The sequence below is a fragment of the Mus caroli genome, chromosome 9 (genome assembly GCF_900094665.2).
Source record: "Mus caroli chromosome 9, CAROLI_EIJ_v1.1, whole genome shotgun sequence".
Taxonomy (NCBI): Eukaryota; Metazoa; Chordata; class Mammalia; order Rodentia; family Muridae; genus Mus; species Mus caroli.
The window spans coordinates 62,646,864-62,674,663 of NC_034578.1; the positions used below are offsets into that span (position 1 = coordinate 62,646,864).

A 27,800-nucleotide genomic window follows, 5' to 3' on the forward strand; every position below is an offset into this window, starting at 1 on the left:
CTTACTGCTCTTCCAGAGGACCAAAGCTGAGCTCCTAGTACCCAGTCAGGCTTGATCCATCTTAGTCATCTGCAGTTCCAGCTCCAGGGGATCCAAAGCTGGCCTCAGCAGGCATCAGCACACACACACACACACACACACACACACACACACACACACATGGGCTGAGAGATCGCTCAGAGGTTAAGAATACATATTACTTTTACACCCGTGTTAGGCAACTCACAAACGCCTGTCATGCCAGCTCTAGGATCCTCCTCTGCCCTCCTTATAAACTACACTCATGTGCTCCACATATTCTCTCTCCCACAAACACACACAATTAAAAGTAATAATAATAAAAAATATTTTTAAGAGTTCTCCCTAAAACATTAGCATCTTGCTTTAGGAACCTTACAAATTTTCAAACAAGATTGACAGGTCACTCAGTATTATTATACATTATTTCAGAGCAAAGCTGTAAGCCGTTACTGAAAGGTGTTGTGGCATCTGCTACATCTCTCCTAAGAACAGTGACTAGACTGTGCCTGACAGAAGAGGGCAAACCAGCGCTGAGTATGTCCCCTCAACATCAGCACAAAGCCATAACAGGAGACAAGGCTTTGAAAGAAGGTCAGAGGACGGCGTCTATGCAAAAGGTAAAAACAGTTTTGCTGAGAAAGCATATGCAGCTGGGAGGCTGAAGGGGAATGGGACATGGGAGGCAGAGACTAACGAAGGGTGATGATCCAAATTTTTTATATAGGTATCAAAATGTCCTAGTTAAGCCATTGTAATGAACTAATATATACTAATTTTTTAAAATGACTAAGTCAAGGCCTGTTCACCAAAGCTATGGCCCAAAAGTGTCTCCCCACCAAAGCATGAAGACACCTAAAAACCGAAGTCAGAAGCAGATCCCCGGGGCCTACAGCCTAGATTTTCACTGCCATAGCTTCCTCCTCCATGCTCCTGTCAGAAGTGACCAAGGATTGACCCTTATCCACCGCCAGCCTCTAGGACACCGCAAGTCTCAGAACAGGGCCTCCCTCGCCGGCCCCGTCGCCATAGTAACCGCCAGAGCCCCGCCCCTTCCTCGCCATCTGGTCCCGCCTCCTCGGAACCCGGAAGCGGGAGGCGCGCCCGGGGAGCTCGCCTTACCAAAGCTGGGAGGCGGTGGCCTCTGGCTGCTCGGCCGCGCGCCCCCTCTGCCCGCTGCTCCCGCGGGGCTCCTGATCTGCGGCCGCCGGTCCGGTCCGCGCCCCGTCGACTCCATCCTCTGCGCCCAAATCGGGGCGAAGATCCGTCTAGGCTGGAAAGAAAGGGAAGCCGGAGCGGCCACGGCAGGTGAGGGGCAGGCCCTGGAAAGCAGGAGTGTGGGTGTGTGGTGCGTGTAGGGTTGTAGGTGGGCGTGTATCGAGCATGCGTGACTTATGATCAGAGTTCACGAGTGGGCAGGTCCTTGTGACCATGCACGTGATCCATATCTCCGTGTGTGCGTGTGGTGCGCTCTCGCGGGCGCCTGTGTGTGTCCGTATGTGCCTGTGGGTCTGCCTAAGGTTCAGCCTTGGTTCATTGCGGATTGTTGTTGTTTCTGAACTGGTGGAACCCAGGGCGGCCCCTATGGCGATTGGTGCCCAAAATCCTTAGTCAGACATCCTCATTTTCTTGAGCCACACATTCTGGGGCAGAAATTCAGGAGCATTTTGGTTTCAGTCAACTTTTAAGGGCTGCGAGTAGAGTTGTTTTAAAGATCCTACCTCAAACTAGGTGTGAGGCCTGTGAAAGAGTCATGAAGAGTTAGCAGGGCGAGAGAACCCTTTTTCTTCTTTTCCCAGGGAGTTAGAAGTTAGGGGCTGATGCTGTTGTTTTGTCTCCATCTGCAGTGGTCCAGCTTCTCTTTTTGCAAGGATTCTGCAAATTGGGAAGCCGTCTAATAGCTGTGTATGAATTTTCTAAAAGATTTTACACCAGAACCTTGAAACGAGGGGTCAGAGAGAAAGATGTGCGGGGAGTGTCTCCTCTCATGATATTTAGAGAGAAGTGGATAGGTTCCTGGAGAAAGGATAAATCTTACCTGAAGAAATCTCCAAAAAGATATACATATAGGTGTGGTGAAGGATGAAGATCTGTAGTGAACAGCCTGCCGCAGGGCCTTAGGTGTAGTTCAGTGGTAAAAGCTCATGATGAGCGTTCCCCAACACCGAGGACAATCATAGTTATGTCATCTAGAAGCTCACTAGTTCTAATAACCTTTTTAATTGGTTGTATTAACAATCACAGATTGTCCCTATATAAGTCACCTATACATTGAGATAAAGGACCAGCAATATGTGACTGACCGTGTGTTAACCATACGTAGAGGCGATTTCCTCAGCTATGAACTGCAGGTTCTGTTGAAACTCTGAAGGCCAAGAACCTGCTCGCTCACAACTAGCCAACTCACTGTCCAGCAACGCAAGGTCCAGGAAGAGCTGGGGAGCCTTAGCATCCTGCCAGCCGGAGGAGGGTTTCCTTGATAAAGCTTATCTCTGCTTCTTTCCTCACCAGCCTGAACAGGTGCTTCTGTTTTTTGTAAAGAACAGAGTCAAGAGAAATCAAATCTGTCCTGAACACACTGCCCATGTTTCTTTTCATCCTGACCAGTTTGGTCACAGTCTCAGCTAACTTTCTGGGCCACAGATTTTTTTTTTTTTTTTTTTTTAGAATGTTTCTCTTGTGACTTGGAAAAGCATCCGGCTTAAAGTGGATGAAAGAGAGCTAGAACAAACTTTCCTTTTCATACCCTTCACAGCTGCTTTAGCTTTGGAGTGGGTTTTTTTTCCTTCCTAGCGGTCAGCTGGTCATCCGCAACATTTGGCAACTGTCTCACCTTTCCTCCCCACCCAACTAGCACAAGTGTTAGAATCACCTGTCCTTGCAAAAGTGGCCTCCCAGCTGTGTAGGAACTCTTATGCATCAAGATTAGTTACAATGTGGTCAGTACTGAGCTGCTTGTGGGTTATACTGAAGACCTGGTAAGGACTGCCCTTCAGCCGCTGTGGGAAAGAAGTAGGTAACTCATTTGTGTGCCTGCCTGTGTGCTTGTACCTAGTTTGGTTTGTGAGTGGCAGCTTATTAAAACTGTGGATATTTTTTTTTTTTTTTTGTAAGTTGGTCGATCCTAGGAGTAAACTTTAACAAGTTGATTGATGTTTTAGTTTTGTGTGTTTGAGACAGGGTCTTACTATTACTGCATAGCTCTGGCTGGCCTGGAACTCACTATGTAGACCAGGATGGCCTTGAACTCCCAGAGAGCTAGCTGTCAGACTCCTGAGGGCTAGGATTAAAGATGTGTGCCATCACACCTGGCTGTTTAGCCCGTCTTTAATATTCCCTCCTGCAGACATACTAGAAAATGTTTCAGGTTGGAATTGCACAGATGCTGTGGTGGTATTTCAAGTCTGTCCTGATATAAAATATTCCAGGATTAACTCTATATGCCGCTAGTTGCTTTCATTTTAAAGTAATAACTTAAAGGGAGACAGGAGAGTTTAACTAAAATGTACTACATAAATGTATGAAGCTATCAAATAAAGCAGTTTTAAACGGTGAAAGATGTGTTAAAAATGGTTTAAATGGCTTAGATTTTTTTGGTTTTTGGTTTTTAATTAGATGTTTTCTTTATTTACATTTCAAATGCTATCCCCTCTCCAAAAATCACCTATACCCTTTCCCTGCTCCCCAACCCACCCACTCCCACTTCCTGGCCCTGACATTTCCCTATACTGGGGCATAGACTCTTCGAAAGACCTAGGTCCTCTCCTCCCATTGATGCAGACTAGGCCATTCTCTGCTACATGTGCAGCTAGAGACAAGAGCTCTGGGGGTACTGGTTAGTTCATATTGTTGTTACTCCTATAGGGCTGCAGACCCCTTCAGCTCCTTGGGTACTTTCTCTAGCTCCTTCATTGGGGACCCTGTGTTTCATCCAATAGATGACTGTGAACATCCACTTCTGTATTTGCCAGGCACTGGTATAGCCTCAGGCTTAGATATTTTTAAACATATTAATATTTTAGATAAAATGGATTTTGTAAAGGATTGTGTTCTTTGTTTTAGTGTTCATAACCACATCTGTGCACACTGGTTTCAGCACGATTGATGGTGATTTATTTGATGTTTTAAAACAATTTACAATTTTAACAACTCTCTCTTTTTTTTTTTTTTTTTTTGGTTTTTCGATTTTTCGAGACAGGGTTTCTCTGTATAGCTCTGGCTGTCCTGGAACTCACTTTGTAGACCAGGCTGGCCTCGAACTCAGAAATCCACCTGCCTCTGCCTCCCAAGTGCTGGGATTAAAGGCGTGCGCCACCACCACCCGGCAACAACTCTCTCTTAAAGCATCTCCTTTGTTTTGAGCTAAGAGACCTGTATCCTATCAGTACTGTAATTACAGTTTATCGTTGGACTGCCTCTATTTACTGGAAGTTCAGTTTAGTGATGCTCAAAGGCAGCATCCAGTGTTGTGTCCCTGAGGGGAGGGCCAAGGAATGAGGAAGTGTTTCATTGAGTTTAGAATCCTCTGCCAGTCCCAAGTTTTTTCTAAAATGGAAATTAAAAGTCAGCCTAGAATTAAGTTCTGAACTCTCAAACTCAGCCCTGCTAGGGAGTCTAGTCCTTCCATGGAAGTAGGGGAACACCATGCAAGGTAAGTATGTGAGTCTTAACTGGTGGATGGGTGGGACGTGCCTCTCTTGACAAAAAGAGACCGGGGAACCTTAATATCAGGTTCCTGTAATGATGTTGTGTGAGCAGAGAAGGAAAGCCAGTTCACAGCCTGGGGTAACTTGATTAGGAGGGATTCTCGGAGGGCTTGGTTCAGTCTCTTCAGGAGTTAGTCATTCTGTAGTCAGCAGATCGGGTGGGCTGGCTGCCAAACCATTCTAGGCTTTGGGCAAAGATGAAACCCACAGAGGGGAAACAAACTCAGAGGTGGCTGACTTAACCTAAGGTCATGGAAGTGCTGAACATGTTAATCCCTGTGATTGGCAGAGGCAGGAGGATCTCCGAGTTTGAGGCCAGTTTGGTCTACAGAGTGAGTTCTCAGATAGCCCAGGGCTACAAATTGAAACCCTGCCTCAAAAACAAAACAAAACAAAACAAAACAAAACAAAACAAAAACCAACAAAAAACAAAACAGACTCCTCCCAAACTATAAGACATGCCTTTTTTCTCTAGAGACAGACATTTTGTTGTAAGCTACAGAATGTTTACGTTCATATCACAGGTGTTCAGAGACATCTGTGTAACTCGGGACTGAACCCAGGGCTTTATGCACGTCATTTGGGCAAATACATCTCAGCCTATATACCTTTTAATCACATCAGCGGGAGTGGCGTGTTTGTCCCTCCCACCCCACCCTTCTTGAGTATTAGCTACATGTGAATTAAAGTTTGATTTTGGCATGTTGTGAATCATCTGAAAACAAGCCCTTTGTCATATGTCCTATAAGCATATGGGAAGTTCATTAAAATGGATTCTTCAGGTGCTGTCAGAAGAGTTCAGAGTTTCCTAAGTAGGATAGTGTAAAAAAGAGTATTCTGTATCTAATGTGGTTCTTTAGTTCTGCAAGACAGGAGTCCTCTTTTGGAGCTATGAAAGGGATCCATCCTGTGGCCCTCTGTAGTTTAAGTCTGTATGGATGAGGCAAACAACCCAGTGTCTCTGATTAAAGAATTGTTGGTGCAGCTAGACCAGCCTTTGCAGTGAGTTCAGGTGTAATGAGAATTCTCGCTGTGAAACTGTTATCTGCTTTTATTTCAGGGTTAACCTCTGCTTCTACTCATCATGGGAGAGATCAAAGTCTCTCCAGATTATAATTGGTTTAGAAGTACTGTTCCCCTGAAAAAGGTAAGTACGATTTTACTGCAGTTCATCGTCACAGACGCTGATGCTTGTATGTGGGCTAGAAGCTGTGCTTTAGTAGTGTGTGAGGGTGAAGGTTATTGCCAAATACTGTGACTAGATGTTACAGAGTGTAAAGTTCACCCATTCCCTGCCACATGCAGTCAGCTTTGGAGTGTAAAGATTTTCTTATTTGTAATTCCTTTTACATACTCAACCTCAGATAATGTAGAAAATGTAGATAGTATCCTCATTTCTGTTTCCGTTCCTGAAACTTAAGCATGGTAGAACTCTGTGTGCAGAGAACTACTTTCCTAAAACCACGACCAAGGCAACTTATCAGTTTATTTGGGGCTTACAGTTTTAGAGGATTAATTAGAGTCTGTGGCTATCATGGCAGAGAGCATTGTAGGCAAGCATGGTGCTGAAGCAGTAGCTGAGAGCTTACAGCCTCCTGATCAACAGGCATAAGGTAAAGAAAGACATACTGGGAATCTTTTAAAATCTCAAAGCCCATCCTCAGTGACATATCATCTCCAGTAAAGCCACACCTCCTACTCCTCCCCAAACAGGTCCCCCAACTGAGGACCAAGTATTCAAATATACGAGCCTATGAGGCCCATTCTCACCCGAACACCGTAGATGCATCCTTACTCAACCCTAGTCATCCGCTGGAGCCCATCTGCTTAGGATGCATGTAAACCCTCAGTTGAAATTTGCTATTGACTCTGAGCCCCATGATAATCCTAGACAAAGACCATTCCTATCACAGAGGGAGTCTTTGCTGGCGCCCTGCAGCAGTGTTGGGTACTGTGACGTCAGGATCATCAGTGCTGTCAGTTATAATCATTTTAGCAAAGCAGATAGCTGAGAAAGTATGGTGCTAGCGTGAGTTTATATAGAAATCCGAGCTACGTGTTGCCCAGGCAGAGGCTTCCTGCTAATAAATAGCCCTGGTACTGTTGGGAAACTCCCCGGGTATCTTAATGCTCCCAACTGTGTGACAAGGTGTGTGCTATGGATAAGAAACCTGAGGTCTATGGAGTTAACCAGCATATTATTGCCTACTAGAGTTTGGCTTAAAAATCAGAGTTACCTGGTTTCAGACTCAGGCTATCTGGGGCTGCTTACAAAGGGAGCCCCTTTTACCTTTTGCTTCCCAGCATTGAAGTAGGGTCCTTTTCCCTCCACCTTTCAAGTAACTCCCGAGAACTCTTGTAGATGCACTTCCTCAGCAAGCTCCTCAGTCAGCCCGAAGACCCCACGCTAACCTAACTGTCTCAGTCAGGGTTTGTATCCTGCACAAACATCATGACCAAGAAGCAAGTTGGGGAGGAAAGGGTTTATTCGGCTTACACTTCCATACTGCTGTTCATCACCAAAGGAAGTCAGGACTGGATCTCAAGCAGGTCAGAAAGCAGAAGCTGATGCAGAGGCCATGGAGGGATGTTCCTTACTGGCTTGCTTCCCCTGGCTTGCTCAGCCTGCTCTCTTATAGAACCAAGACTCCCAGCCCAGAGATGGCACCACCCACAAGGGGCCTTTCCCCCCTTGATCACTAATTGAGACAGTGCCTTACAGTTGGACCTCATGGAGGCATTTCCTCAACTGAAGCTCCTTTCTCTGTGATAACTCCAGCTTGTGTCAAGTTGACACAAAACCAGCCAGTGCACTATTCTTATAAGTCACTTCATTGATAGGCTCCTCCCCCACACTTGTCTTTCATGATATATTTGCTTGAAATTTTATGGTGTTTTGTTTGTTTGTTTGGGTTTTTTTAAGATTTATTTATTTATTATGTGTAAGTACACTGTAGCTGTCTTCAGACACTCCAGAAGAGGGCATCAGATCTCATTACTGATGGTTGTGAGCCACCATGTGGTTGCTGGGATTTGAACTCGGAACCTTCCGAAGAGCAGTCGGCACTCTTAACCACTGAGCCATCTCGCCAGCCCCCGGTGCTTTGGTTTTAAGTTGTTGAGCAGAACAAGTTTCAGGACAGCCAGGGCTGCACAGAGAAGCCCTGTCTTGAATAAAACAAAAACAAAAGTTGTCAAGCAGATACTGTGTGTTCTAACGAAGTTCTGATGAATCTGGCATTCAGAGAACTTGGAGGAAGTTGAACACCCTTAGGCATTTATGATGTATGTTCAGAATGCCTCTGTCCATTCATAGAACATGCTGCTTCAGAGTACATGTGTGTAAGCTACTGCTTCAGCACCTGGTATTTGTGTCGCTTTCCTCCCAAGTGAGTTATTGAAACAAATCTCTAGAAGATTTGAGATTTTGCTTTTTTGCATGATTTTACAAGGCCTGGGATTTGTTGTGTAGGCTGAAGAGGTCATCAGGTTTGGTTGTTTGCTTTAAAAAAAAAAAATAATCACAGGGAAAAGATACGTAGGAATCAAAACAAATGGCACGATACAAAGGTCGAAACATGAGAAGGCCGGATGGAAATGGTGTGGATTCCCTGGACTTTGGCTTGCCCCATTTGTCAGCTCTTGGTGACAACAATGACCCTGGTTAGTCAATTGCTACCCACAGGGGAATTGTGGAGTCCACAGTCCTGCTAGCTAGGAACACTCAGGGGGATTGATTTGAACTGGCAAGTGTTGGTGCAGTGAAGTATAATAATAACTAGCCTGCATCCAATTTATGTGAAGCACGTGGCTTGCCTTGTTTCATGTTCTTTCCTCCCTGTCCAGCTAAGAACATGAAATGACAAAGGCTTCTGACAGCCTCCTCCACATCCCCTTCCTAAAAAACCGTTTACTTTCTCCCACGTCCTCAAGTGAACGGTTTGAAGCATTTCCTGAGCCCGTGACGAACACACACACTTACCTGGTCCTTCCTCTGTCAGTGAAATCCCCTCCTTCCTCTCAGATTTGTACCACATTGGATCCTGAAGCATCTGGGGTGTGCCTAGCTCTCCCCATAGCCAGATTCTCAGTTCCCCTTGCCCGCCCTGTTTAATCTCTGACCCTGCTGATCCCAGCCAGTCCCCTGGACTAGCACTCAAGATGGACTGTAAACTGCACTTATGTACACACACACACACACACTCTCTCTCATGGAAAATGTAAAACACCGTGCAGAGCTTACTGTTTACTGGTAAACAGAACAGACTTCCCATTATTCTGCATAGACAGTCCAGTTGAAAACAGAACAGTTAAACGGTTGCGAATCTGTTCTTTGGAAGTTTATAAAGTGCACTAAGGAAAAGGAAACCAGGGCAGCTTATTGTGGGTACTCACCTGCGATCCCCATGTTGTCCTGTAACAAGTGTGAAGGTCAATAACAGTTGCCAATGACTGCTATAAACCAGACCCGAAAACCCCAGTCACGAGACGTTCCTTTCTTTCCCTCTTTCAATCTTCCCTCCAGATAATCGTGGATGACGATGACAGTAAGATCTGGTCGCTCTACGACGCTGGCCCCAGAAGCATCAGGTGTCCTCTCATCTTTCTTCCTCCTGTCAGTGGAACTGCAGATGTGTTTTTCCAGCAGATTCTGGCTTTGACTGGATGGGGTTACCGGGTTATAGCTGTAAGTATGGCTGCTTCAGCACTGAATCTCACATTCCTGGGCTTTGCCCTTCTGTCTCTGACGAACTATAATGCTGGGAACTCTTTATTTGAAGTAAGATTATATTTTCCCATTTTACTTCTCAGTCATGCAGCCTTTAGTTTTCTTATTTTTTTTTTTTTTTTTTTCTTTTTCTTTTTTTTTTGGTTTTTCGAGACAGGGTTTCTCTGTGTAGCCCTGGCTGTCCTGGAACTCACTTTGTAGACCAGGCTGGCCTCGAACTCAGAAATTCGCCTGCCTCTGCCTCCCGAGTGCTGGGATTAAAGGCCTGAGCCACCACGCCCAGCTAGCCTTTAGTTTTCTTACGGTTCATCAAACCCATGGCTGAGAGAGTGCCATACCACTAACTATGCTTACTGTAAGTGGCTCCATAACACTAAGCTGTGTGCCCTGCATTGGTTTTCTTTAAAAGTATCCTCAAACTGTCATCAAAAAAGGCTTTGCATTTCTGAGTATTTCTTAACAGGCTTATGGCTTGATGTAGTGTCCCACTGTCCTTCTGAATTTCTTTAAGAGTGAGGGTGTTTATGGGAAGATTCTGTGGCTTGTGATAAAGGTTTGTAGTGCGATCAATTTAAGCTTATCCCCAACCAGCTTAAAAATAAAGGAGACTCAAACTATGGTTATTTCATTTATCTTTGACAATTACTGGGCATAACCCCTAATCTACTTTGTAACTGCTGGCCTGGCTTCCTCCCCAGTGGTGTTCCCCAAATACTTGCTGTTTCTCCTTGCTGTGGGCTCTTGGTGCCTCTCCTCATGCTCTCTCCCTTCTTCCTCTCTACCCGCAACCAGGTTACTCAAAACCTGCCTCTAATTCCTCCAGTAATTAGCTTTAGCCAGTTTTATTTAACCAAGAGTTTTAAACTAAGGAAGAAGGTTTGTACAACAAGAGCTTATACATGTGAGAATTCACAGGAAGCACGTGTCTTCAGCTCTGTATAGCTGCAATGGCTTCTGGGACCTGCCATGTTCTGTCCCCCCCCCCCCCCCCGTGAGCTGCTATTATAATCCATGTTAGTCACCGTCTCTGTGTTGGGAGGGGAATTAGTGGCTTTGCGTGTTGTAGGGACAGAATACCTGCCAGAAGCAATGTAAGGAGGGAAGAGTTCATTTGGCTCACAGTTCAAGGGACAGAGCATCATGGCAGAGATGTCAGGGCTGCAGGGGCTTGAGGCAGTTAGAGGCAGAGAGAGAATGTGGGTGCGTGGCTCCCTTTCTCCTTTTTATGGTCAGTCTGTGACCCCAGTCCATGCAATGGTGCTACACACAGTTAGGTGAGTCTAGAATCTTCAGAGTTGACAGGCAGCGTTTGGGTTCCACATCAGCGGCCCCAGCAGACAAGTCGAGTCCTCTTTCTGCTGTCAGTCCTTTTCCTGGGAGAACAGTTGGCATCACCACTGCTCCCAGGCCTTTTCTCTGCCTTCATCCGATGGTGTGGATCTCTGCGGTTAACCCTCCTGTGTCCTGGGGGTTCAGTCACCTTTCACACACAGCACTCCAGGACAGTGAGCTCCCCAGGCCTCCACAGCTGTGGATGGAACCCGATCTGCCCTCGGGAATCTACCCTCTAGAAAGCAAATACTGACGGGGCTTCCTGCCTCAGACTGGCAGGTCTCAGAGGCCTTAGCTCTGTCTGATTTTCTGCTTCGGTTTGTTGTTAATTTTTCCATCTGTCCCCTCCTTTGGTTTTTCAAGACAGGGTTTCTCTGTGTAGCCCTGGCAGTCCTAGAACTCACTCTGTAGACCAGGCTGGCCTCAAACTCAGATCTATCTGCCTCTGCCTCCTGAGAGCTAGGATGAAAGGCATGTGCCTCCAAACCCAGCTTTTTTTTTTTTTCCTTTTCAGACAAGTTCTCTGTTGCCCTGATTATCCTGGATCTTGGGGACAAGGCTGACCTCAAACTCAACAGAGATCCACTTGTCTCTGCATCCTCAGTGCTGAAATCCAGGGTGTCACCACACCCTGCAGGGGTCTTTTTAAAATTACGTTTGTTTGTTTGTTTGTTGTGTGGATGTCAGAGGACAACTTGCAAGAGTCATTTCTGTCCTCCTACCATGTGGGTCCCAGGGATCAAGCCCCGGTCTTCAGGCTTCATGGTCCTCTACCTACTGAGCCATTTCCCCAGCCCTGTGACCCCATTTCTTTAGCCATGGGGTGAATTCTGAAAAAGTCAGTAATATATTCAAAACTGTCAATATTTGATAGGCTAGCAGGCTGGCAGGCTAGCTTAGTGACAAAGCCCTCGCTGTATGAGGCAGGCACCTTCACCTGCTGAGCCATCTTGTTTAGCCTCTCTACCCTATATTTTAGGCTAGTCTTTTACCAAACCTGGAACTCATGATTCAGATAGATTTGGTTAACCCCCCACCCCCACCCCCACCCCCCAAAACAACACTGGAGTTAAAGACACACACTGCCTACCAGTTTTTAATTAGGTGCTAAAAATCCAAACTTGGGTCTTCATGCTCTTGCCCCTCGTACTTTACTTACTGAGCCACATCCCTAGCCCACTTTTGATTTTAAACAAATTTCTCATTAACAGCCACAAAGTGATGTTTGTAATATTCATATATTGTAGATTCTGTTCATTCACCATGTTCCTACATGCAAGCCCATGTTAATAATTTCTGTCTTCTGTAAATTTGATGCTAACATACTATTTATTTCTTTAAGATTTATTATTTTGAAAGAGAGAGAGAGAGAGAACATGAGCAAGCACAGCTTATCAGAGGAGCTGCTGTAACTGGACTCTTAACTGACAAGCTCGTTTCCAGGGACTGAGACTTCTCTCCTAAGAATTTCTCCGTGTGTGTGTGTGTCTCTGTGTGCTTGTCTGTCTCTCTGTGTATGTGGTCTCTCTGTGTGTATGTCTCTTGTGTCTTTGTGAACTGTGTGTGGATGTTGGAAACCACATTTGGATCCTCTGAAAGAACAGCAAGTAGCCTTACCCACTAAGCCGTCTCCAGCTCTGCAGGATGTTAATAAGTCCTACTGATTTTATTCAGATTTGCTCAGCTTTACCTAGATTTAATTGGGAGTGGGGTGGGGCAACATTACATTGTGCACAGCTTTATCGCCAGCATGTGGCATTGATTTGGGTTTGTTTTGTGTGGTCTTGGGGATTAAACTCAGAGCCTGTGTATTCTGAGCACATGGTCTACCACCCTTTAGCTTAGTGTGAAGGCTTTCAAATTAAAGCCTTATTAAATACGTCCCCTTTTCTTTTATGGTAACATCTACATCCTATTCCAGAAGCCTTATCCATGAATAGAATTTTATAATAAAATATATCAAATCTACAGCAGTATCTGTCCCAGTGTTTTTTCTTCAATGACAATATAAATCTGAGAGGTTAAAACAGCAGATTTTTTTTTTTAACGAGGAGGCTAAAGATAGATATCTCATAGAGAGAGATAAAGAGGGGTTGCTTGAACAAAAACAGGCACCAAGTCCCATCCCTAATATTGCACGCACACACACACACAGACCACATACACAGAGAGACATACAGACACACACACAGAGACATACAGAGACCACACACATGAGAGAGACATACAGATACACAAGACACACAAATAGACCCAAAGACACGTGAGACATAGACACACACAGAGAGACATACAGACACACAAGACACACATAGAGAGACGTGCATGGAGAAATTCTTAGGAGAAAAGACTCAGTCCCTGGAAGTGAGCTTGTCAGCTTATATTGTCCTTGCCGGTGATATAGCAGGCTGGCTTCTTAGGGTCAACTGCCATACTTTATTTTTGTTGTAAGTGAAAGTACAGGAAATCAGTAAGGCTGAGAAAATTGCAAAGGACCGTTTTATTGAGCAATTCCTTAAATGCTACTAAAAGGAGTGGAGAGTGTCTTCTCGAGAAAGGATTTTACTTCCTGTTCTCCTGTCTCTTTGCACCTCATAGTCTCAATGCAGAACAAAGTTGGGTTTCCTTACCTGGACAGTCTCTGCAGTAGTTGCTCTTGACCCTCAGACTCTGGGAAGGAAATCGATGTGGATTGAAATTGTTGTGTGGAGCTGCATTGATGTCTCAGTGCTTGAGAGCGCCAGCTGCTCTTCCGGAGGACCCAGGTTTAATTCTCTGAAACAACATGGTAGCTCACAACCATCCAGAATTGTAGCCTCAGGAGATCTGACACCTCCCTGGTCTCCATCAGGCACCTACATGCATATGTAGGTTTTCAAACACTATACATAAAGGAAGGTTTTGTTTGTTTGTTTGTTTTGTTTTGTTTTGTGACGGAGTTTCTTTGTATAGACCTCATTGTCCTGGAACTCCCTCTGTGGACCAGGCTGGCCTCAAATTTAGAGATCCTTTGCCTCTGCCTCCCAAGTGCCGAGATGAAAGGTGTGCCCCACCACCTGGCAAGATAAATCTTTAAAAAAAATAAAACATTTTAAAATGTTATTTTCACAAACTTAGAATAAGAAACAAAGCTTGGGTAACAGGAAAGGTTATGTGATTCCTGAACTCTTCAAATAGGAGGAACATTTTAAATCTCTAACATAAATTAAAATGTTTATTTCAGTTGCAGTATCCGGTTTATTGGGACCATCTTGAATTCTGTGACGGATTCAGAAAACTTTTAGACCACTTACAACTGGATAAAGTGAGTAGTAAACCAGTGACTTAGAATGCGATTGGTGTGTGAATCCTGTAGAGGCTAAGGCTGTCTTATTTTTCTAATAATAGCTTTATTGTGATAGAAGTCTCATATCACACCATGAACCGTTGTAAAGTAGACAGGTGCATGTTTTAAGTCTCCAGGAAAGGTATAGCTGGCAACCCTGCCAACTTTGGAGTATTTTTTTCCCACCTTTCCAAAAAGGGAATCTATTGGGCCAATAAGATGGTACCAAGCCATCCCAGGGACCACACGGCCGATGAAGAGAGCCCCTTGCTGTAGGTTGTTGTGGTATCAGTTGTACATTAGTACCAGATGTGGAGCGCTTCTGTGACTACCAAGGCTAGCGCAATAACAGTCTGAGCAGGATAAGAAGGCAGTTTATTTTAGGCATATTTAAACACAGCACATTTTTTTTTAAAAAAGGTAATTAACTCATCCTGTGTGCCCAATAAAACTTAAGGTATGACTACATCAAAACTCTTCATAAACTACCTGTGACATCTTCTATAAAGATTGGTTCTATAGATGACTACATGTGACATCTTGAGGGTCTGATATGGTCATACAGATAGCACAGAGGTCACTAGGTTATTACTACCTTCCAGCCTTCTGGTGGAAAACAGGTTATATTTCTCTGCCTTTGATGAGACAGCTCTGTATGTTTACCAGTTTACTATGGTTTCCTTAGTGCTTATCTGTGAGCACAGGGACCTCGGGCCTCCTACATCCTCTGACCCCCATGTGCAGGCCATGACATCTGTGCTTGCGTCTACGCACAAACACACATAGAGCACTCATTCCCACTCATTCCCCATCTTTACTCCTAGCTCTGTAACCAAATCTGCCTTGTGTCTATGACCTTATCTGCTCTGCACATTTTACCTAAGTATAATTATGTAAGAAATGGCTCTTTGTAACAGTCTCTTTCTGCTTAGCATAATGTGTCTGAGGTTCTTTCCATCGTAGTGTGGGTCACGCAGGTTGAGTATCCCTATCTCAAATGCTCGACATGCGTCTCAAATCTTGGATTAGTTGTATACGTTTTATCAGTTGAATGTCCCCGATTTGAAGATCTAAAATGCTATAAAATCTGAGAGTTTATCAAAATTATGTCCTCAGAAAGGTTTTGGTTTCTAGGGCATTAGATCATTGTTTATTTTGTGTGATACAGTTTTATGTAGCCCAGGCTGGCCTCATGCTCACTGTGTAGCCAACCATGATCTTGAACTCTGGATCTTCCACCTCCCAAATGCTGGGAGAGTTAGAGATATGAGCCATCACTGTCTGCAACCCACGCAGCTGGATCCTAGAAACCTGACTGGGGTGACAAGGGAATGGAGGAAGGTCAGACTCCTGTAGAGAAAAGGTGGGCCTTGTGCTCTGATGGAAATGTACCAGCAGTTTATCAGTGAGTTTATTGTATACCCCTGAGCAAGGAGGCAGGGTTTTAAAAATTATTTACTATTACACAGCTGAACAGGAGGGAGGAAGAGGGAGCAGTCATCCCGGAGGAGGGAGCTGTGGTTGGTAGTGTCTGCACACACTGACAGATAAAACACTGCTTTTAGCTCAAGGTCAGTTTCTCATCAACACTTATATTTGGTCCAGAGAGAGGCTCTGACTCCTTGGCATGGCCGTGCTCATGGCAGTGGTGCCCATTCAGTCACCTCCACTCCCCACAACCATACCCAGATGGTCTTTTCCAGGGGGTTTTGTTTGTTCTTTAGACTTACTTGTGTACATGCCGATGCATATACTTCAGAGGTCAGCAGAGGATGTTACCTATCTCTGTCACCTCCACCCATTCCTCTGAGGCAGGGCCTGGGACTACAGGTATGTGCAGGACGCCAGCCTCTCACGTAGCTGTTGGAATCCAAACCCTGGTCCTCACGACTGCAGCAAGCACATAACTGCTGAGTCATGTTTTTAACCCTCTAGTGTATTGTTTTCTTGATGGGGGTAAATACATTTATTTAAATAAAATATTTGTTAAATTTATAACTGCTGTAGATATTTGAGCCCGCTAGGTATGATGATATATTCTGCTATTAACAACAAACTTAAGCAACTCAGTGTTTAGGATCTGCCTTATGTTTATTTATAACTAGGTTCATCTGTTTGGGGCATCTTTGGGCGGCTTTTTGGCTCAGAAATTTGCTGAATACACTCATAAGTCTCCCAGGGTGCACTCCCTCATCCTGTGCAATGCCTTCAGTGACACGTCTATCTTCAACCAAACGTGGACTGCAAACAGGTAAGGATGTCTATCTTTAAATGTTGGCTTTGGGGGAATTTGATGCAATGGGAATAGGAAGTGGACAAGAAAAGAATGCTGTGAACTCCAACTTTACTCAGTGTGGGTTGGGCATGTAGTCTTGCTATAGTAACAGATGTTGTTGCTACAGTAACAGATGTTGTTGCTACAGTAACAGATATTTTCCTGTCCTGCCTATCTTGTAAGATCAGCTCTCTCAATCAACACAGTTTCATGTGGGTTTCCCCAACATTCTGTCATGCTCTGAGATAAATCTTCATACAGTTTGCTTTCCTTCCTTTCTGACTTAGGCCCTGAGGGGTGGTCACCAGTGGAAAGACAAGAACACTTAGCTCATAATGGTGTGATCTTGACACTTGATGTCCTGTTCTTCAGAAAGAATTGCTTTTGGAGCAACCAGTAAAATACCAGGATCCTCTCAGCCATCCTCTCATTGGTTTTAACATTTTATTTTTAAACTTTGCTTGTGTGAGCACAGGCCATGTCAGGCCTCCTCTGATGCGAGTCCTGATGTTTAGGTTGTGAGCCCAGTGCTGGGTTGGGTACGGGTGAAGACTGAAAGGTTGCTAGCCAGACAGCCTAACCTAAAACCAATAAGAGACTGTCTCAAGAGAATAAGGCAAAGAGTGACACAGGAAGACAGCTGTGTCCTCTGGCATGGATCACATACCCAGGGCAAAGTCCTGTTCTTTAGGTCTTTATCAATATATGAAGGTTTATATTGAGATAAGTCAATTTGAGGAGCCAGAGATCTGGTTAGAACTGAGTTGTGACCAACCCCTCTGCTTTATAAACCAGCTTTCCACTCACTAGGTTATCCCTTCTGGTAGCCATAACAGTAGATTATGGTCACCTAGTGATGCTTTGAATACCCACTAGTAACTGCAAGATATTAACAACCTGCTTTTCCTTGACTAAGGCTAGCATCTTAGATGACATTCTGTGTCTACTGAGCCATTGCTCTGTCTCTGAGTTTCTTGTTATGCTTTTTTGTTTTGTTTTGTTTACTTATTCATTTTACATCCTGCTTACTGTCCCCTCCACATGCCCAGCAAAGCTTGATCAGAGAGGCCCAGATAGCTGAATGAACATACTAGCTCAATGGTCTGTAGACAGTGATACTTGGGAGGGTGGTGTCAGAGACATCAGTTGAGAGCCAAGTAGTACAATTCAGTGCAGAGGTAACTCATACCTCACACTGGGACTGGTGTAGCATAATTTCCTCTTCCTCCTCATTAATAAGGAGGGGACACAGAAGGGAACAAACACAGAGGTTGTCCCAAGGCTTTGGTGCCTGCCAGGCAAGTGTTCAGACAATGAGCTACAGCCCCAGCCCTTGGGACTTAATTCTTTCCAGACTTTAAAAGCCTCATGGTAGAAGCAAGCTGTGGTAACATGAACCTGTCATCCCAACTCTAAAGACACTGGAGGAGAAATGGTCAGGTGTTTGAGGCCAGTCAGAGCTACAAGAGAAGAGACTGTCGAGACTGTCGCAAACCACAAAAACAAAACTCTCATACAGAGGCTTTACCTTAAACCCATGACGTGGACTCCAAATTCTGCAAAGGAAGAAAACAAAAATCAGTCATTTACCACAGATCTAGTTAGATGATGCCTGGACTTGTTTAATCACCAGCAAATGTGTCCTTGCCTGTGGGACAGCAATTCTCAACCTGTGGGTCACAATACCCTGGCAAACCTTTTATCTCAAAAAATATTTAGATCATAATCCATAACTAGCAAAATTATAGTTGCGAAGTAGCAGATAAATAAATTTCATTTATCAGGGGTCACCACAACACGAGGAACTGTATTAAAGGTTAGCAGCATTAGGAAGATTGAGGACAACAGCATTTAGGACATAGCAGATTGTCAGTAAGTGAATCGTGTATGTGTCTATGGTTTAGCATGAAGCTGGTTGTATCCACAGTTGGCTAAATAATTCAGTCACTTCCATGTTGGCAAAGCTCTGTTGAGCAGGTCCTGCCACCTACATGCAAATAGTTCTTGGGGTTATTTTCTCCTGGAACTGTGAAAAGGGGTCCCTGTAATCTCCAGGAGCAGGAGCTTTCAGCAGAGTGAACGGCATTAGGTGTGCAGGTTCTCAACAAGTCCATTCCCCATGCTGATGTTATGTGGAGTCTTGCAGAATTTTATATTTATATGTATTAAAATTTTTACTTTCACTTTTTTTTTTGATAGTGCTCACTAAACTTAGACATATGCCAGCTTCTTTCTCCCAAGTACTGGTATTAAAGGCTCATTCCATTATGCCCAGCTAATAAATCTTATATTAATGGGCACCAAGCAAGCATGTGGTACACAGACATATATATGCAGATAAACCACTTACACATAAAATGAATAAGTCTAGTTACAAAAAGACATGAGGCTTTGTCCCTTCTTCTCTCCAAGGGTGACCTGATGAGGATCTTTGTCCCTTCTTTTAAGGCAATCTAACTGGGAATTGACCTTTGTCTTGTGTGAGCCCTGTCTGCCCCCATCTCAGGGCTGTTGTTACCCATCTCGGTGACTTCAGGTTGTTCAGCTGGACCTTAGTGCTGAACTGTCCTGGTAGAAAGATTACTTGAGCATGTGGGGTAGGTAGGCAGTCTTGTCCCTGAAGGGAAATAGGCACTTCAGCGTGAGTTCCAGGACAGCCAGGGCTACACAGAGAAACCCTGTCTCAAAAAAACCAAAAAAGAAAAAGAAAAAGAAACTGTGCTTGGGGCAGAATTCTAGAATAGCATTCTGAAGGTTACAAAAGAATGCCACTGCCTTTCCCAAGACTCTCATCAGGAGAGTAGCCTGTAAAGTGTTTGTTGGGGTTTTTTGCTCTGGCTACCTAATATTTCAGTTCTGAACAAATAGTACTGGTATCCAGCAGGAAATCAAGTCATTGTTGGCTGTCAGATTTACCCAGGACTCGTATGGGGCAGTTTGTATAGTGCCATAAGTTCCCTGCGTCTTTCTGTATCTGCGAACCTCCCAGTCTTTTTTTCCTGTCCTTGTACCTTCACATTAGAGCTCTCTACTCTGCTGTTCCTTTGCCTTGGGCATCTTAGTGTTTGGAGAGACCTTTTCCTCCAGTCTAATGCAGCAGCCAGCGAGGAGGCATCCTGTGTCTGACTCCCTCCTCCTGCAGTTGCTCTGTATTATTAAACATCATAAGTGTTACATCACTTTCCCCAGAACAGGTTTGTACGAAATGCTCCCTCAATCCTTTATAGATTTCTCTTATTCTGCTTTTGGGGTGAGAGAGGATGTCACGTGTCTGGAGGCAGCGATTGGCCACCAATATCTTCCACCATCACTGTCTGTCTCACATAGAGGCAGAGTCTAGAATAGCTATTCTAGCTCGCCATCTTGCCCTGGGAATTCCTGCCCTGCCCTCCCACATGCTCCCTGCACTCAGGCACTACAAATGTGAACTCCAGCCCTGGTGCTTGTGGAGCAAGCACTTTACCCTGTGACCCATCTTCCCAGCCCTGTGTTGTGTCTGCTTGGCCCAACTGCCCAGTTTCCTTGATCTCGGTTTCTTCTTGTGAGTTTTCTTTCACAAGCTTTCTGTTATTGGTCTGGTGTTTCTTTGCCTTTCATGTACCGTTTGGAGCAATCTAACCGTTCTACTTTAGGACAAAATATTTATTATCCCAAACAGTTTTTAACTTTCCACACTATGAAATGTCTTCATACTTGTACCTTTCCTTGCGTTTCTTTCATGTTTCCTGCTGCCTTCCTTGAAATACAGATCATCAGGCCATGTGTGCTGGTGCATGCCTTCAGTTGTGAAGCAAGAGTCAAGGTCAGCCAGGCTATATAGTCTCAAAACAAAACAGTAACAACAAAATGACATTTTAAAACAAACTTGACAGAAATACCTAAATTTAGACAATGTTTTCAGTAAAATGTATTTTATGATTTTATAATGTTTTCATCAGAATGCAGCTCAACTCCTTTTTGTAGTCTTTGTTTATGTAAAATTTCATGCTAATTCCAAGCCTAACTCTTAGTGACCTCACTTTTGGGTTAAGGTCAAGAATAAAGCAACCCTAAACTCTTTCTCTACCTACACACGGTTTACATATTTTCACCTTTGCTGATAGATCTGAGATATGTCACTGCTAAGATTTACCCTGCTCTTGTAAACCTAAAGACCTCTAGTTTCACGATCAGTTCCATTTTATTTGGGCTTTCATTTATCTGTAAGCCAACTTGAAGAATTCTTGGGATTTTTTCTTTTTCAGTCATCATCTCCCTATCCCCCCCGCCCCCCACACACACACACACACCCTCTGGTTTCAGACTCACTGTGTAACTCTCGCTGGTTGCTGGGCTCAGAAGGGAGTTCCGCCTTCCTCTGGATTCCAGGCGTCCTGCTGTGTGGAGCTTCAGTGATGACATCACTCTCCATGTCTGTGTCAGTCACGGGCCTCTGCCCTTGTTTTGCAGCTTCTGGTTGATGCCAGCGTTTATGCTCAAGAAAATCGTTCTGGGAAACTTTTCCTCTGGCCCAGTGGACCCGATGATGGCTGACGCCATTGATTTCATGGTGGACAGGGTAAGGATCGTGACCGTCCTGGAACACTTTCACTGGGATTTTCTGTGCACATGCAAAAGGAGGTCCATCATCTGTGGGTTAAGGGGAGGTCTTTGTGGAGCAGTCCTGTGTTAGCTGCAGTACTTCAGTCAGGCCCTACTGCTGGTGAGGCCCTGGCTCCCTCAGTGCTTCCCAGTAACTTCTGCACATTCAAATCCAACAGGACCTTAGAGAAATGCTTGCCAAGGCCTAAGCTCAGTAGCCTGGCACTTGGGAGGCAGAGGCAGACAGATCTCTGTGAGCTCAAGGCTAGCCTGGTCTATGAAGTGAGTTCCAGGACAGTCAGGGCTACACAGCTTACACAGAAAAACCTGTCAAAAAAAAAAAAAAAAAAGAGAAGAAAAGAACTAATTAATGAATTATTTTAAGAGGCTACAGAGATAACTTAGTGGTTAAGAACACTGTTGTTCTAGAAGATGTGAGTTTGGTTCTCAGCGCCACCCGTGGTGGTCACTGAAGGCACCAGCTTATAGACTAGAGAGAAGGTTAAGGGCGTAAACTGCCCTTCCAGAAGTTTCAAATTTGGTTCTCTGAACCCATGTCAAGCAGCTTACACCCACCTGAAATCCCAGCTCCGGGGGATCCATCACTGTCAGCTGGCCTCACAGGCACCTGCAATATAAGTGTAAAATTAAATTTGTACTTAAAAGTAAATTTTTTTTCAGCCTGGCTATGGTAATTATGCCTATGATCTCAGTAGTTGGAGGCTGAAGCAGAGGGGTCTCCATCTTGAGGCCAGCCTAGATGTACAGCAAGACTGCCTGCAAGGACAGCGGCTCCCAAGGCCTCACACTAGACGGTGCATCTGGCTCCTCTAGGGTGGGGAGGGGGTTGGTTTTTTGAGAAGAGGTATCTTGTGGCCTCAGGCTTCACCTCCTGAGTGTTGGGTTGCAGGCGTGTGCTGCCATGCACAGCCAGAATCAGTTTTCCCTTGGCCTCCCTCCTGAGCCATTCAGGTCAGTGCCTGAGCATTTCAGAACCTTGGGCAGAGGGTCCCTGAGGTCCTTATGTGCTGATTTGTCACCTTTGAAGCACACAAGTTAGGGTGTACCTGTGTTAAATAGACAGTACAGGTCGTAGCCAAAAGAAGACCACGTGGCACTTATAGAGCCTGACTTGGGTGTCAGAGCAGAGAAGGCCACTCATTGCCCTAACCCGAGAGTCCCCAATTGCAGTCTCTCAGATCACATTTTCTCACTGGTGGGTTTTCCACCATACACATCGCCAACATCACAAGCACCATGTCACTTACGGACCTGCTGTATGCACGAGAACAAAATTCCTGCACACTCTTACCTGTATCTCCCCCTCTTCTGCAGCTGGAGAGTTTGGGTCAAAGTGAACTGGCTTCAAGGCTAACTCTCAACTGTCAGAATTCCTATGTGGAACCACATAAGATTCGGGACATCCCCGTCACCATCATGGATGTAAGTCTATAAATATATAGCCAAGATCGTTATTTGATGACATGAACCATACTTCTTTCTTCCCGCCTTGGCCTTTTCAGTTCCACAGTAACCTACGAGAGTGACACACACCCTTGTCCTAGGTGTGCTGGTGAATGCTGTGATCCCAGCACTGCAGAGGCAGAGAGGCAGGCAGATATTGAAGTTGGAGACAACCTGGTTACATAGCAAGTTCTAGGCCAGCCTAGGGATAAATAGACTGTCTCTGCTCTCCTCCACCAGAAGTTAAAAAATACAGTCTGGAGAGTTGATGGCTCGGTGGTGAAGAGCACTGCCTGTTCTTGCCCAGGATCCAGGTCTGGTTCCCAGCACCCATGTGGTGGTTCCCAGCCATCTGGAACGCCACCTCCATGGGATCTCAGGCCCTCCCTGGCCAAACACTCACACATAAATAAAGACAAAAAAGCATGGGGGAAACAACTCAGACTTTTTGTGTGCTAGGCAAGTATTCAGATACTCAGCTGTACCCCTCAAGCCTTGAGTTGGGGTATTTTATTTTCTCACCAACAGATGTCTAAATGTTTAGTGATTTCACGTGCATATACCCACACAGAGGAACACACATGTACACAGAATTAAAAATAGAATTGTTGGTTTTGTTTTTTAAGATTCATTCTGGAAAGGTGGCTCGCTGGTTAGAGCACTGGCTGTTCTTGTAGAGGTTCTAGTCCAGTTGCCCACATGGCAGATCACAACCGTGTGTGTGTGTGTGTGTGTGTGTGTGTATGTCTTCTTAAAGGGTTTCTCTTTGTTAGTGGCTGTCTTGGAACTGGATCTGTAGACCAGACTGACCTTGAACTCAGATCTGCCTCTGCCTCCCAAGTGCTGGGAATAAAGGCATGCGCCACCACTGCCCAGCTTCACAATCATTTTTAAGTATGGTTCAGAAGATCTGCTATCCTTCTCTGGCCTGCATGCAGGTGGTACACAGACATATATGCAGGCAAAACACCTATGAATATCAAAATAAAAATTGAAAAAGATTCACTGGCCCCATAATGTACCTGGATATCATTATCTTAAGGCTGAATGGTGTTCTGTTACATCCTGTGGATGTCTTCATCTGTCAGATGTTTGACTATTGTGGATGTTTCGGTTAACGTGGGGCTGAAAGGTCCTTGCCTTTTTAAATCTTGTACTTTTGGGGCTGCAGAGAATGTTCATTAGTTGGGAGCACACACTGCCCTAGTAGAGGATGCAGGTTCTGTTCTCAGCACCTATGTGGCTCCCCATAGTTGACTGTAATTTCAGCTGTGTTCTCTTCTGGCCTCCTCAGGTACCCACACACACATAGTGACACACACGTAATTCTACTTTAAACTTTTTGAGAAATTGACATAGTGTCTTCCAGTGGTTGTATCATTTTACATTTCCCTCAGTAATGCCCAGGGTTCTGGTTCATTTAACATTCTGACATTTTGGTTTTGAGTTCAGCATTTAATGACTGAACTATTTCTCCAGCCCCAGAACCTGTACTCAAACAATCAAACAAACAAACAAACAAAACACAGCACCAGGCATGGCGGCACATGCCTATAATACCAGCCTTGGGGAGGTGCAGACAGGCAGGTTCCTGGTTTGCTGACCTGCCAGTCGAACCTGCTTAGTGTGCTCCAGGCCATCAAGAGACCCTGTCTTCAAAAACAAAAATGATATCTGAGGTTGACCTCTTGTTTCCACATATACACAAAATACACATATGCTTATCTTTAAAATGTTTTCAAAAAATATTTGTATGCATGCTTCAGAGAACATCTGAAAGATGTCCAAAACCGTGTGTTCAGCGCCAGAGCGCCGCCGCCTCCCAGAAAGAGTCTGAACTTCCTGCCTTGAGTTTTCTTTTTAAAAAAGATTATTTTACTTTCTGTATGTGGATGTTTTGCCCCCATGTCTGTAAGTGCATCATCTGGCTGTGGGGCCAGAAGAGGGTGTTGTATCTCCTAGAACTTGAGTTACAGACAGTTGTGGGCTGCCATGTGGGTGCTGGGACCCTAACCAGGGTCCTCTGGAAGAGTAGCCAGTGCTCTTAGCTCTGAGCCATCTCTCTGGCCCCAAGATTTCGTTTTGAAACTGGTATTCTAGTGATTATTCACTATTATTATTTAATTAGCTACATGTGAGCGGCCAGAGACATTTGGCAGCAAAGTCTATAAGCTGAGATCTTAAGCTGGAATTAAAATTTTATTTTTCGGATGGGGATAGGGAATGGGGCCTTACACATGCTAGGCAAACATTGTGCCCCACAGCTGCATGCCCAGCCTCTTGCATGACCAGGAACAGCTCCAGGAGGTAATCTCTGGCTGCTCTGGCACTCAGGAACGTGGGGTGACACTTTTGTAGTGACCTAAGAATGCCATGAGATTTCAGCCTTGTGTGTTTTCAAAGGTGTTTGACCAGAGTGCGCTGTCAACAGAAGCCAAAGAAGAAATGTACAAACTGTACCCTAATGCACGGAGAGCTCACCTTAAGACAGGAGGCAATTTTCCCTACCTGTGCAGGAGTGCAGAGGTCAATCTTTATGTGCAGGTAAGTGCAGCCTGGACCCCAGAACAGACAGTGCTCCCTAACAGTCCTCCTCTAGATCAGCAGGCCTTGCATTGTACTCTGAGGTAGTGGCCCTTAGTACGGTGTACCTTGACTCCTGGAGACAGGGAATGCAGCCAGAGCGAGACACCACATCTAAATGGAGCACTCCAAGCCTGAGAAGTGACTTCTTGATGTGATTACGTACAAAGATAAAACACCACGCCCTTCTCTCAAGAGATTACTAGACTGGGGTGACGAGTAGCTGCCTTGATAATCTGGCAAGAAGCATCAGGCCCCTTCCTGGTGTGCAAGCCCCATTTAATGCTCTCCGCTACTTGTGGAAGTAGATCCTAAGGAGGCAATCCTAACATAGAGAAACCGATGCCCAGGAATGCCCACCATGCCATTAGCCACAGTAGCAGGAGACTGGAAAGACCTCACACAGAACATCCACGGGTAGAGCAGCATCGCGCTGGGTAAGATGTGTATGAAGGGCTGCCAAGGTGGCTTAGCGACTTAGGAGCACGGGCTGCTCTTACACAGGAAGTAGGTTTGATTCCCAACATGAACATAGTGGCTCACAACCATCTGAAACCTCAATTCCAAGAGATCCAACACCTTCAAGCTCTACAGGCACCAGGCACACATGAACAAAACACTCAACAAAACTTTTAAAAAGAAGAGAGGTGTATGAAGGGCCAGCAGTGATGGGTCTATGGCATGCTAGTATGAGAACTGTAGATCCCTAAGTTGCATAACTGCCTGCTGAGCACGGGAGCCTGCATGAGCTTCCAGCCCGGGAAGGTGGAGTCTGGGGATTCCTGAGAGAAACTGGCTATCAAGACTAACCATATCAGGGGCCAGAGAAACTGCTCAGCAGTTAAGAGCACTGGTTGCTCTTCCAGAGGACCTAGGTTCAATTCCCAGCTCCTACTTGGCAGCTCACAAATGAAATTCTAGATCCAGGGGATCTAGCGTCCTCTTCAGGCCTCTAAGGACACTGTATACTGTGATTAAATATGATGTGCAGGCAAATCCCCTGTATACAGGTTTTTAAAAAGGATCGGCCACATTAGAGAGCTTTGGATTTAATTGCTACCTGCCTTCCTCAATGATTAAGATGGAGCGTGATCAACCTTGCATACTTGAGCCCACACATGCACATATACACAAAACACGGGAGTTATGGGGGTGGGGAGTGATATCCATGAAGATTTGGCAGGAGACACTGCTTAAGAACACAAAACAATTTGAGGTCAGTGGTAGTGGTCCCACCAGTTCTTTGGTCAGCACAGTGATGAATCACTTGTAATCATAGCACTTTGAGGCTGACACAGGACTGCTGTAAGTTCAAGGCCAATCTGAGCTACATCGTAAGACCCATACTCGTTTCTTTGCTGACTTTTCTCTAGTGTGAAGTTTTAGGAAAACTTTATGTTCTCCCAACACGCTTGTTAATAGCATGCTACACCTTCTGCTCTGTAATACAGTTACTGCAAAATGAAGGTGTTGGGTTGGGGAGATTCGGTGGTAAAGTGTTTGCCATATGACAAGGAGGGCCTGAGCTCAGTCCACACAATCCAGGTTTAAAAAAGTGGGTGTGGTGGCACAGCCCCGGGGGAGGGACAAACAGGCAGACCCTCGGACCAACCAGCCAGCAGCCTCTCCTACGTACCAAGCTTGCTGCCACTGAGGGACTATCTGAGAAGACAGGTGGACGGCCAGTGGTGGTTCAGTGAGTAAAAACTGTCACCAAGCCCGACTGCCCAGTTCAGTGCCAGAAAACTACAGAGGAAGAGACAGTCATCTCCCACAGCTTCTCTGACTTCCACACGTATACAAAGTAAATTGTAATTTCTTAAAGGAGCCCTCAGGGGCTGGAGAGATGACTCAGCAGTTCAGGATACTGGTTGTTCTTAAGAGGTCCTGAGTTCAATTCCCAGCAACCACATGGTGCCCTGTTCTGGTGAACAAGAAAACAGCACTCATACATAAAATACCTAAATAAGTAAAATTTTTAAAAGGGACAGGGGTCCTCTAAAGAGTGACACTGATGTTGCTCTCTGCCCTCCACATAATCTCAGAAAGATTCCGGACTGGAGATAGGGCTCGCCCAGAGGCCACTGTGAAGCCCTCGCTTCGATCCCAGCACCATAAAACAAAACCCTAACAATAGCCAAAGTAATCTGCACTTTTCCAGATACATCTGCTGCAGTTCCATGGAACCAAATACGCGGCCATCGATCCGTCAGTGGTCAGTGCGGAGGAGCTAGAGGTGCAGCAAGGCCGCCTGGGCCTCAGCCAGGAGGAGCCATAGATGAGGCTTGAGATGCAGAACCACCCTGCTCCTGCACAGTCAGTTCAGGTTCGTTGGTCAGGAACACTGGTCCTCACCATTCTGGAAGTCGGACTGATTGTCAATCTCATGACAGGCGTCAGCTCTTCTAAACCAGTGTGACTGGCCCCTCTCCACATTTGTTTTTGTTTTAAACTTTTGAATTTGAAGAACTTTTAAAGACTCCCATTTTAAGAATTATGAAAATTTTGCTACCAAAAGTCTTCTCCACTCTGTGTTCATCTCAAAGGCTTGGGGTCATGTGGCGTTCTCTCTTTTCCTGCTTTCTATAACTGCTGCACCCACCACCAGGTTGGAAGAGGAGCACCGGTCATTTTTATGCTTTCTTGAGCATAACCAGAGGGCCAAGGCTGGTAGTCTGCTGGCCACTCCCTACACGTCAGCTTTTTTGGTTTCCAGTTGAGCACACCATTTTGAGTATTAGCTGATGTATTTCTAGATATTACATTTGGAATAAAAATTGAATTTCA

At 45.1% G+C, this 27,800-nt stretch overlaps 1 protein-coding gene across 1 annotated transcript; it reads left to right on the forward strand.

The window, feature by feature from the left end:
- The first annotated feature begins 1,094 nt into the window (after nucleotides 1–1,094).
- On the forward strand, nucleotides 1,095–27,800 carry Spg21 (SPG21 abhydrolase domain containing, maspardin). Its single transcript, XM_021171562.2, has 9 exons — nucleotides 1,095–1,326; nucleotides 5,785–5,871; nucleotides 9,250–9,411; nucleotides 14,009–14,089; nucleotides 16,216–16,361; nucleotides 20,835–20,943; nucleotides 22,302–22,409; nucleotides 24,834–24,974; nucleotides 27,175–27,800. Exons 2-9 carry the CDS (start codon nucleotides 5,809–5,811, stop codon nucleotides 27,289–27,291), a joined length of 927 nt encoding a protein of 308 aa, XP_021027221.1. The 5' UTR covers nucleotides 1,095–1,326; nucleotides 5,785–5,808; the 3' UTR covers nucleotides 27,292–27,800.

Bases quoted from the DNA above. Each gene is read 5' to 3' on its own strand.
- Spg21 (XM_021171562.2), top strand. From the start codon at position 5,809: ATGGGAGAGATCAAAGTCTCTCCAGATTATAATTGGTTTAGAAGTACT. The intron at 5,872-9,249 runs GTAAGTACGATT...TCTTCCCTCCAG, and splicing joins GTACTGTTCCCCTGAAAAAG to ATAATCGTGGATGACGATGA. The intron at 20,944-22,301 runs GTAAGGATCGTG...CCTCTTCTGCAG, and splicing joins TTGATTTCATGGTGGACAGG to CTGGAGAGTTTGGGTCAAAG.